This window comes from Gossypium arboreum, chromosome 5, assembly GCF_025698485.1.
Source record: "Gossypium arboreum isolate Shixiya-1 chromosome 5, ASM2569848v2, whole genome shotgun sequence".
NCBI classification, from domain to species: domain Eukaryota; kingdom Viridiplantae; phylum Streptophyta; class Magnoliopsida; order Malvales; family Malvaceae; genus Gossypium; species Gossypium arboreum.
Genome location: NC_069074.1, coordinates 1,867,254 through 1,878,548, shown reverse-complemented (window position 1 = coordinate 1,878,548; position 11,295 = coordinate 1,867,254). Strand labels below are relative to the sequence as shown.

Genomic DNA, 11,295 nt, shown 5'->3' with positions numbered 1-11,295 from the left:
GATCCTCATTATTTTTAAGCATTGGACACAAATTGCTGATGCAATTTCACACTTAAACATAATACATGATCTCCGACTTCTCTAGCTGGTCGTGATGATGTTATTTCAAGCTGGGCAGTTAATGGGAAATTTAGCATCAAGAAGGTTTATAGCAAGCTTACCAAAAAATCGTATAAATAATATTTTTAAATGATACTTGTATCCCTCTTTAAACCCTTAAATCAAAAGATAAAATGTGCACATTCAAACCTATGTACCTTTAATTATTGCAACCACAATGATAACAATTAAACTAAATGTTAATTAATATTTTATTCTATCTATAAATTATATATATACACAATACAATGAATTCATGTAACAAAATTTTAAAGCCCGTTTCAATTTTTTTTTTTTTTTGGAATTAACTCCCAAATCTGACTAATTGACAAGTAATCCTAATAAACTTGTTTATCTAATAGAATCCAATGTTCAGAAATATATATAAGAAGACAAAGGCTGTCGTTTAAAATCAGTTAACACTGGTAATTAGTAGCATGATAATGCTAATCACATGCTACATGTCCTCTATAATCATTCAATCATCATCATTAAGCACATGCACAGATGGATCCCATAGGTGAGTGCCACCTTTCTTTTTTCTTCTTTTTTTTTTTGGCTCCTTCAAACTTATTTAATTTTTAAATAATTTTCAATCTAAAATTAAAAAAAAATTATTCTAATCATCCTTCAAAAAAATGATTACTTTTTATTTCAATCTGATCTCAACATAATATATTCTTTAACTTTCGTCCTCTGTTGACATGCATATATTAGCAAAGATTTAGGTCTCAATCGAGAATAGACATTTCTTATGTCTTTTAGAGACATTTCACTTCTTCCACGGTACATGTTTTTGACCAACCGAAAATTGACATATTAGTAGAATAAGTTCAAAAGTGCAAACAGATCCTGTTGATTTTCCCACGTATAGGAGGATCTTGTTTCCCAAGAAACAATCAAAGTTGCATTTCTCATTCATTGATTCTTGACAAATGAATTGGAAATTTGTGTTATTTTCGATACATCAAAAAACACATAAGTCTTCGATAAATAGATATTGTTGGAATAGGGACAGAAATATATAGAGAGGGAGATATAAACTCCACAGTCCATTCCCTTCTCACCACACATTTTTTTTCCCTATCTTTCTATATTAATCTCTAGTTTAATTTAAAAATATTAAAAATATTTTTTTTTAATAGAAAAAAATAACATAAACCGACTACATTAACTGGCTAAAATTAATTCAACATCGACACATTACGATCAGCAAGCAATAAGCCTTGCACTAAAATCGGGGATTCTTCAAATAATTGTAAACTTGAATTTTTGGTTACAACATACTTATTAGCTATATGATCAGTAATTCATTATGATTTCTCGATATATGGTGAATTTTAGATTTTTTGCCTCCTCAAAAATTAGTGTAACAAACATAGTTTCACCAAACTACTATTAATGCCTCCACCAATCAAAAGCGATTCCACTAGAAGTGCACTATTACAATTTATTTATACCTTTTTGAATCCAAAAAGGGTTTTACTTTTTGAAATTTCTTAAAAAAATATTTCTAATAAAATAACGTAAACCAGGTTTTTCTTTTTACAATAATCGGATCGGTCTTCTTAATACACAGTAATATATTACAAAGTAATTTATAAACAATAACAGATTATCTATGAAATCTTAAAAATGTTAGTAGACTCGTATTTTCACGGGTTACTAATTTTATGGTAAGAATCCACATGAGGAGGGTATGGTCGGGTGTGATTGAGGCTCATTTATTAAGTTAGTGGTTCACAATATTTTGGGACATTAATTTGATTCCATGTGTCCCTCACATGCCCTTGTTCATTCGCCGCAAATTGTCTTTATGGACGGATTTTCTTGATTGAAACCCTAAATTTTGTTAATCCCCTCATTATTAAATATTGTTCCCCGAAACCTCATTTGCTATTTTCATATTCATGTTCTTCCTTTCTCCCATCTTTATTCTTAATCATTTTCTTAGTGTATATGCTGATCATTCTTATGGGTTTTGTTTTAAAGAGACATCTGATATTAATAAATTCTTATTAAGTTTTCAATCTTTTCCATTTGCAATCATATTCAAAAGAAAATCTTTTAACTTTTGTGAAAGGTGCATTCTTAACACCTGAATTTGTTACACTATTTTCTAATCTTTTGCTTTAGTTCCATTAAAATAAATAAAAACAAGTTTTTATTGAGAAATGAAATCACATGCTCAAGTAATGAAAACAACAACTCTCGTCATGGCCTTTGCATGTAAGGTTGACGAGCAAAAGCTATGAAACCAAGAGATTCATGGCATTTTACTATGTATATATAAAAATTCTTCCCGGATCCTTATCTTTGTTATTGACATTTGATTTACATGCATTGTTTATTTAGGTTAAAAAAAAGTTTAGCCTTCATTCATCTGAATTATTATATTTAATTTAACTTCTTTATTTTTAGAATCATATAATTTAAATACTCAAAAGAAAATCAAATAAAAAGAAATATATTTGGGTAACATATTTTGATCCGAACAAAATGATATTAAATTATACAAAGCTTATTATATGAATGAAAAAATTGTAATAAATATATTTAATGATAAAATGTAGCTTTAGTTATGATATTTTCGGTAACTACTTAAGTTGGGACTTGAAGGAGCCTTTAAATAATAAAAATATTATGGAGGTGTTTGTACCAAGGGTTGAATTGCATTTGAACTCTTCTACTTAAAAAATAAGCAAATTAATCCATATGTATTAGATCAAAGAACTAACTAATTATTCTGTTAAAACTAATTTATGTATCTCGAATATCAAAATAAGATATATGTGACATACTACATATAACTTTTTGATTATCATGCTAACCATACTAGTTTTTAATAATGAAAACGAATGAAATAAAAAAAAAAAGACTATTTTAATCTTTAATCAAATATATAATTCTTAATTTACTCATTTTCAAATGTCATAAATAATCTAATATCACTCTTAATATAAAGAGGTGGATGATTATTTTATAGGTAGATAGATAATTAAGGAAGAGAGGATTATTAAAGAACGCTCAACGCCATACGTCAAAGAAGTGCGGCCCACTATCTTCCCACAATTACCGGACCCCACACGTGGGCCCAATAGATCTAGCTGCATTTAAGCAATTTACAATTTCACCCTTCTTCAACTCTTTTTATAAATAAACGAGCCTTCTTCCCCTTTTCTATCTAAAGCTCTTTGAAAATCCATTAAGCCTTCCAAAGAAGAAAAAAAAACAAAGACAATGGCGAAAGGCCGCGACAAGCTAACGAAGCTTAAGTCAGTTCTCAAGAAGCTAAACTCATTCAACAACAAGCAAATCCGCCCTATGTCGAGCTCAGTAGCGGCGTCGGCTTCGGATATCGACAAGGATTCATCGTCGGCAAATCTCCACCCCGTCTACGTTGGAAAATCTCGGAGGCGATACCTTATTAGCTCCGACATTATCAAAAGCCCTTTGTTCCGTGAACTCGCGGAATGGTCGTCGGGCGAAAACGACGCCGTCATCAACGTGTCGTGCGAGGTTGTCTTGTTCGAACACTTGCTTTGGATGCTCGAAAATGCTGATCCTCAGGCTGAGTCCTTGGAAGAACTAGTGGAGTTTTACGCATGTTGACGGCTCGTGCAGACCAAAAAACGAAACATTTCCCGTCCGGTCATTCCCATGGTACCGGAGTTGTATATTATGTAATGATAATATTGTAGAGCATCGCTGTTCATTCTCATTTTTACTTATGTAACATATATGAGAGATTAATGTTCATTTTTTTTCATAATATTTACAGAAAATGTGTTTTATTTTTATATATGGATTCAATGATTTGATCCGAAACAGAAAAGAGATGTGAATCGCAATCTGTATATGAAACATAGCCAAAAGGAAGAAATCTTTACCTCAAACAAATTAATAATGCTTGAAAAGTACAGTACACACAAACTTGGGCCTCCGCATCTTTTATGTTTGGTCTTCCTTTTTCTTTTCTGACAATGTCTATTAATATGAGGAAACTATTTTACAGTGGATAATATATACTAAAATTTTCTCCATCCGATATAATCTTTTAAATAATGGTACTTTCAAAAAAAAAAAAATTCAAAACATTGATAAAAACTTGAATATACCCAAATCAAAACCGTATTAGTATCCTGTGCTTATCTTAAAACTTGATCTCATATTTATATTAATATTTTTTCAGTAGAAATAAGCATTAAGCAAAAAAAAAAATCAAGCGAAAATTCTACTAGACTGTAAAATTTCTTGAATAGAAATCGGTACTCGAAAAGTGTCAAGTCCAATAAAGTATAATAAACAAATTTAGCCGATAAAACTAAGTTCTGAAAATAAAATAAAATAGATATAAAATAATTTAATAAATTTTATTTAACAAAATAAAACTTAAAAATAATTATTCACACGATAAAAACCACCACTCCCCCAACTTCAACAAGTACCCACATTTTGTATTAAAAAATCCAAGTACCCACTTGTTTTTATTTTTATTTTTATTTTGTCAACAATAAGTTTTGTTTTATTAATTTTTCCTTATTGCATTTCTTCCATTTTCTTTTTTCTCTTTGAAAGCAATTTTTTCAGGTGTTAATGGCACTTTGACTGATTGTTTAAATTTTTTTTTCTGTATCATCTATTTTTATCAGTAATCATCAACTTTAAGAAAAACTAATTAGAAAATATATATTTTATTTTTTTTTATTTTTTTCACCCATGTGACATAAAACTAGTATTAGTTAATTCGCTTTAGATTGGATTCTAAATCAAGCGAACAAAACCACAATCACAAAAAAAATAATAAAAAAATCCACCCTTTGAATATGGAATTAACAACCTCAATAAATTATCACAGAAATTTCAATTTCTCTTCATGGGAGAATAGAATTTCACATGGAGGAAAACCATGCATGGTTGGCCTTTTACAAAGAATATTACAAATTTGTAAGGAAAGGGGTAAATTAAAATACATACTCCATAGGAGGAAAAAACCCGACACCGGATAAATAACAACATTACATAAAATTCAATGATATAGAACTTCTGATAGTAGGAAAAAAGTTTAAGACTGTTAATGAAGATAAAGCAATATGAACTTGTCCCATGAGCATATACGTGATATATATGTGTGGAGGTTGGGGGGGGAGAGAGAGAGAGAGAGATATATTGGTAAATAAGTTTAAAAATGGTTTAATAATGCTAAAAACAAATTAGGACATGTTCAGAAACAGGGCTTCCTCCTCCAACGTTGTGACTCTTAGGTTGGTTTTGATCTATGTATTTGAGGAGATATTTGAAGGTCTCAATCTCACAAGGGAGAGTAAGGGCACCATTGTGATCATATCCGAATTCCTCCTCAGCTTGTTGGAGCAGTATTTTGAAAACTGGGTGGCTAAGGTAGCTGGTGGGGATGATGAACCTTCGAAGCTCAGGCCCTACATACACTGCGAAATATCCTTTTGGAACATCAGGTGCTGGTTCAGGGCTGTAGCATCCATCCTCGTCGGAATCGCAATACCTTTTTTCTGTTTGAACTTTGTTGATTGATCCCGACACATCCCCGTGGCCATGGTTTCGTTGTGAGTTGTGGGAATTTGGTCGAGACCTAAATGTCGCAGTTTGCCATTTTTGAAGCATCCCTTTGAGTCTAACGATCTGCTTGATTCCCGTCGACTTGTTGCCATGATCCATTGTCGACTCTTCGAGGGTGATTGTGAGAGGAAACCAATGATCAACTGAATCAATTCCCTTTTAAAAAGAAAGCAGGGTTTTCATATTCATGACGTGAAAATTATGATATAAAGAAAAACAATTCCCCTAATATCAGATACTGCATGCAAATTTAACCTTTAATTTGCACATAAATTCTTATCTTCCTTGTCAACTCAAACCCAACCCAGATTTTATTAGATAAAAAAAGGAGTAAAAGAAAACCAACAAAAAAAGAGAGAAAGGGTTGTTACCTGAAAATAGGGGGAGGAAAAGCAGAGAGCCTAAAGAAGGGAAGCCATTGCGAAGGAGGGAATTTGGTATGGTGAAGCAAAGTTTGTGCAGTGAGAGAAATGGGAAATGATTCCAACATCAAACAGGGATCCCCAAAAAAGAATAAATATGTATTGGTTACAGAAATTTCAAAAGTTGTTGTTGTTGTTGTTTTTTTTTTTTTTTTTTTTTTTTAATTTTTGAGATCTGATTATTACTAGTAAATTCGTTGTTTCATTGATTTGTCTGGTCCAAAATTTCTTTGGGTTACGCGACTGTGCCGGAGGTAGGTATGAACTGTTCTTAGTCATTAGTAAAATAAACAACAGAATTGAGTTATCTGAAATGAAAACAGATATCGTAATTATAGCGAAATTTGCGATATACCGCATCTTTAGTCTGTTATAGTTTTAGAGCAGAATTAGATAGACTTAATAAATAATAAATTCAATTGTTTTTTATTTTATTTAATATTATAGTATTATTTATCAAAAAATCTAATTATATTTAATACTTAATTTAAAATAATTTACTAAACAAAATTTACAACTTAAATTCAATCATTAATTTTTCAGTTTATCAAATATAACCTTAGTCTTAAGTAAATATAGAATTTAATATTTTTATTTTTATTTTTAAAATTTAATTATTTTACCTTTTAAATTTTAAAATTTAAGTTCAACTCTTTACAGTTAAAATCATTTTTTTAAATTCAAGCTTATTACAATATTTTTTAGTCACATAGCTACACCATATGAGTATTTTTTATTTAAAAAAGTCGTGTAAAAATTTTAACAAAAAAAACAGTGTTAACAACAATACTTGAATTATGAAATTTGAAAAGTAAATGGATTGAATTCCTGAAAATAAAAGCATAGGGAGTAAATTCTAAATTTGTAAAAAGTATATGGACTTATAATATATTTTAACTCTAAATATATACCCTTCCACTACTCGAGCACGTGTCTGTACCAAATACATTGTTGACCTCCATGTTGACTCCATTTAAAGTAATAACTCGGCAGGCCACCCACTCCCAACACCTTTGGATAAGACTGTTCGTTCTTCCTAAAGGGAATCACCACCCACTCTTAAGTATGAACACTCTCATAATGTAAACATCCCATGATATAATAAATAGTCCATTTAAGTACAATGACATCGCATTTATAAGGTCCAATGATATATGTCCATGAATCTTATCCTTTATACATTTAGTTGGGTTAAATGTTTATCCGATCATGTCACATCAATGAACAAGAGGACCTTCCCTATAAATATCCCGAGGAACAATAAAGAAGGGATTTATCTTTTGGCATCTTAAAATTACTTTGAGCAATTATCTTCTTAATCAATTAATTCTTTTATCCTTATCCCGGCTCTTGATCTCTTTAGATGAATTAATCTCCGTTGCACTACCTTGATCTTCTCCTTATCTTCCTTTCTTATTGTAATTTCATATCAATAATACGTTTTTATGAACAATATAGTATAAATTAGTGTAAATTGTGACAAGTAATTTTAGAGTTATTAATTATGTGGTGTTGAAAATAGAAGATATTTGTTGAAATGGAGTAAGATGTAATGATCTTAAAGAAGAATCATTACTTCAGCGTCAATTATGAACTAAAACTTCTCTTTGAACCCAAAAAAGTAATTTTATGAACAAAATTGTGAGATTCAATAAACTGAAGCATGACGTTGCACTTGACTCAACTTTAATAGGTGTTGTACTCAATTTAAAAAGAAAAACAATAAAGATTTAAGGAATTTTTGAGAAAAGGAGCGGGGATGTAGCTCAAATGGTAGAGCGCTCGCTTTGCATGCGAGAGGCACGGGGTTCGATCCCCCGCATCTCCATTTCGGTATTTTTTTCATTTTTTATTATTTAGCGTGAACTGTAAAGATTCTCTTCTCTCCATCACAGCGTCGTTTAGTTTTGCCTCTCGACAAGTGTGGTCTCGATCTCTCTTCTTTCTACCTTACTGTCATCCTCGAATACTCGTCTCTCTTTGCGGCGCATATTATTATTATTATTCAAAAGGTACGTCGTCGCCGATGGCGGCCCTTTGTCTCGGAACGCTTCAAACCCAGTCGAAGCGCTCCTAGTGAAGTCTAAACACTACTTCCATTGGACCCAACCCCGGTTTTAATTCCCTCTCTTTCATCTCGTTGCAGAAAGGTATATATATTTCTTCTAAAGTTCACTTCTCAGTTAATTTCTGTCGTTATTTCCGCTTTCTGGAGGTTTGAGTTATATCTATATGAATAACCAGCGTCTTAGCTGAATGCCCAGTTAAGCTTTATTGATTAATTCGCTTCACAAGATAGTACTTTTCGGTATGCGATATGCGAGTTAAAAGGTTTTGATTTTTTTTATTTAAGTTTCTAAGCATATTTAGTTTTCTCCTTTAAACAGGGCGCTCTTTTACTACATCAAATTATGTTAACTTCAAGGCTCTCTAGAGTTGGATTTCGGATCGTCAATGAGCTGTCGAGAGGTTTGCTACTATTTCCAATTTGGGTTTTTTTATTATTGTTCAGTTTTATGGAAATTGGCATTATTAATATAGAAAAATTTGATACGCCCTTGTAGTTTCTAATCTGACCATTTTGCTTTTTAATCAGGGTGGTATGTTTTTTGGGTTATACCAATGCATGATTTATGTAATGATTTTTCATATACTTGACTCCTAATTTCAGTCTTTTTGATAGGTGGATATAGGTGTATGTCAAGAACAAGATTTAGACAAGGGCATTGCGGACAATGCCAGCGATCTCCGGTCAGTGGGTATTATTTTCGTATATTTCAAAATGTTAAAAATATAGTTTGACATGCATATCTAATATATTTTGAGTCACTGAAAGAGCAGCCTAAGACATTGGGTTGTAGTTAACCCTTATATTCGTTGTTATTGACGATGTTGAACTTAATCTAGTGTTTATGACATGCATCTTCCTGTTAGTTATCTTGAATGGTGGAGATAGTTATGTTATTGTTAACCTAGTAGTGGACAATCCTATTAAAATTAGGGGAAATGTGTTGATTACACTAGGCAATGAGCTAATGACATGATTATGCTATGTTCTAATTAAGCCGATTCTTCTGTAGACAGTCTTGAAGATGTATTTGTTGTTCACGTCTACGAATGATTATGTTTTTTAGATTAGCTATCTGAAAAGAATGTTCCCTTCTCATATCTACAGAAGAAATCCAGGTAGTAATAAGTTGAAGGTGATAATACTTGCCGGAATATATCTGTGGTTGGTATTGGTATAAAAATTGAAGACTGATAGACAAATAGTCCGTATAGCAATTTACAGAATTGGATGAGAAACTGATTTCATTTTTAGCTATTTTATCTGTAAAAGCAGGATTTCATTTTCAGCGAATTATTAGTGAACTTTTCCCTCGATCTTTTTCTCTTTTCTTCAATGTTTTTGGACAGGTTGAATTACTACCAGAAACTAGAGCCTTCTTCCAGGGTGCCATATTTCAAAAGCATCATGATTTTTCTACCTTGGGTTCCAACAATACTTCTAGGGGAGGGGATGAACAGAAAGAAACGTAAGTTCTTTATATAAAACTGTATTAGCATGGTGCTTATGACTGTTGGATGAAGTTGTGAATCATTTTCAATGCGAATCTTATTACATTGATGAATTATTTTTAGATTGTATAAATCTTCAACTCTCTTATATATATACACACATGCAAATATAAGAATAGCCAAGAAAACCTATTTTGATTTTCTACTTCTTGGAGAGATGATTATGTAACTTCAATCCAGTTTAAGTTAATTCTATGCTGAGACTACTTAGGAAAAGCATTTGCTTGTCAAGACTTGATAATATTTAGACATTTTTATACATACTTTAAAGCAAACTTGAACCTTGGTGGTGGATTAATGCCTCAGCTGATAGGGGGTAGGGTAGCATCCAGAGAACCTGAACCCCTCAATGGATGGACTTTTGTCTAAGCATGCATATGTCTTTAATCAGTTGTGGATTTTGTTGCTGCTTTTTCTGGTCTATTGTCTATCTCTGCACAATCAGTATCATAAACTTGAGTTGGTGAGAGATTCAGATAGCAATTCATTCACTGACAACGGAAGCATGGAGTTTGAGAGCCCCTCAACATTGTTCTTTAAACACTTAAATGGTTCTCCATGCATTTAATCTGAAACTGATTTTTTTTTTCATTTTTTATTCACATTGGATTATATGATTTGTCAGGATATCTGTCACATTTGTTTCAAAGGATGGAGAAGAAATCCCCATTCAAGTGCCTATTGGAACGTCTATGCTAGAAGCAGCTCATCAAAATGATATGGAGCTCGAAGGCAAGGCTTATGATATATTGTTAATCCATTAATTTTGTAGCATTCCTTGGACTAATTCTTTTACTGAATTCCTTTTAAAATGATGTTTGTCTTGAAGCATATTTTGTTCACGTGAAGAACATAATGTGATTTTAAAATCTCCTTATTCTTTTATTATACAAATTAACACATTTCCTTATTCTTTTTCTTCTAAAATTAATGTCTACTTGTATGTTATACTGCAGGAGCATGTGAGGGTTCACTTGCCTGTTCAACATGCCACGTCATAGTGATGGTATGCTAAGGACAATGTGTTACCAAACATGCTGTTGATTGATTCATGGGTAATTAATATTGACCTCTTTTGCTAGGATATGGAGCACTATAATAAATTAGAAGAGCCAAGTGATGAGGAGAATGACATGTTGGACCTAGCGTTTGGGCTTACAGAAACGTGAGTTCGTCTGTCATGGACTGGCTAAGTTTTTTTTTTTTTCTCTCTTTAATTTGATCTAAATGGATTTAACATGTCAGGTCTCGACTGGGATGCCAAATTATTGCAAGGCCTGAACTTGATGGAATTCGTTTAGCAATCCCTGCTGCCACTCGAAACTTCGCAGTTGATGGGTATGTTGCAAAACCACATTAGACAAATATACAACGCCTAACCCTGTTTAAATGAGCGTACAGAATCCGGTCATCCAGTTTTGTAGCTTCCCTATCATATTGGATCAGCAAGCATCTATACCATACTGAAAGTCTTTGTTTTGGCATTAATTTTATCTTATTAAATTCCTAATAATCCCTGTGACATTGATTTTATACATCAAATGATATCATAGTTTCTATGGCCTCATTTATTTCTGAACCTTTCTGAACTTTTCTCTTA

General features: G+C 31.9%; 3 protein-coding genes and 1 non-coding gene across 5 annotated transcripts; 3 read left to right on the top strand and 1 right to left on the bottom strand.

Annotated features, from left to right (window-relative positions):
* Positions 1-3,285: 3,285 nt before the first annotated feature.
* LOC108488991 (auxin-responsive protein SAUR76-like) lies at positions 3,286-3,884 on the top strand. Its single transcript, XM_017793232.2, has one exon. It carries the CDS (start codon positions 3,340-3,342, stop codon positions 3,709-3,711), a length of 372 nt encoding a protein of 123 aa, XP_017648721.1. The 5' UTR covers positions 3,286-3,339; the 3' UTR covers positions 3,712-3,884.
* A 1,042-nt stretch (positions 3,885-4,926) lies between these two features.
* LOC108488016 (protein SMALL AUXIN UP-REGULATED RNA 12-like) lies at positions 4,927-6,259 on the bottom strand. Of its 2 annotated transcripts, none has more exons than XM_053027837.1 (2): positions 6,066-6,259; positions 4,927-5,850 (listed from the first exon to the last, which is right to left on the bottom strand). In XM_053027837.1, exon 2 carries the CDS (start codon positions 5,791-5,793, stop codon positions 5,302-5,304), a length of 492 nt encoding a protein of 163 aa, XP_052883797.1. In that variant the 5' UTR covers positions 5,794-5,850; positions 6,066-6,259; the 3' UTR covers positions 4,927-5,301. The 2 variants fall into 2 exon arrangements, with proteins under 2 accessions (XP_052883797.1, XP_017647825.1); XM_017792336.2 differs by having other exon boundaries at positions 5,267-5,801.
* Positions 6,260-7,871: 1,612 nt separating this feature from the next.
* On the top strand, positions 7,872-7,944 carry TRNAA-UGC (transfer RNA alanine (anticodon UGC)). Its single transcript has one exon. It is a non-coding gene; the product is annotated as a tRNA-Ala (tRNA).
* Positions 7,911-11,274, top strand: LOC108487510 (uncharacterized). The gene is made up of 8 exons (XM_017791866.2): positions 7,911-8,266; positions 8,504-8,585; positions 8,800-8,867; positions 9,534-9,652; positions 10,321-10,427; positions 10,652-10,701; positions 10,778-10,860; positions 10,941-11,274. Exons 2-8 carry the CDS (start codon positions 8,528-8,530, stop codon positions 11,053-11,055), a joined length of 600 nt encoding a protein of 199 aa, XP_017647355.1. The 5' UTR covers positions 7,911-8,266; positions 8,504-8,527; the 3' UTR covers positions 11,056-11,274.
* Positions 11,275-11,295: the final 21 nt, after the last annotated feature.

What these genes read in the sequence shown, in the direction of transcription:
- LOC108487510 (XM_017791866.2), top strand. Translation starts at nt 8,528, where the DNA reads ATGTTAACTTCAAGGCTCTCTAGAGTTGGATTTCGGATCGTCAATGAG. An exon ending in CATGCCACGTCATAGTGATG is followed by an intron (nt 10,702 to 10,777) that starts GTATGCTAAGGA and finishes CTCTTTTGCTAG; the next exon opens with GATATGGAGCACTATAATAA. An exon ending in GCGTTTGGGCTTACAGAAAC is followed by an intron (nt 10,861 to 10,940) that starts GTGAGTTCGTCT and finishes TTAACATGTCAG; the next exon opens with GTCTCGACTGGGATGCCAAA.
- LOC108488991 (XM_017793232.2), top strand. Translation starts at nt 3,340, where the DNA reads ATGGCGAAAGGCCGCGACAAGCTAACGAAGCTTAAGTCAGTTCTCAAG.
- LOC108488016 (XM_053027837.1), bottom strand. Translation starts at nt 5,793, where the DNA reads ATGGATCATGGCAACAAGTCGACGGGAATCAAGCAGATCGTTAGACTC.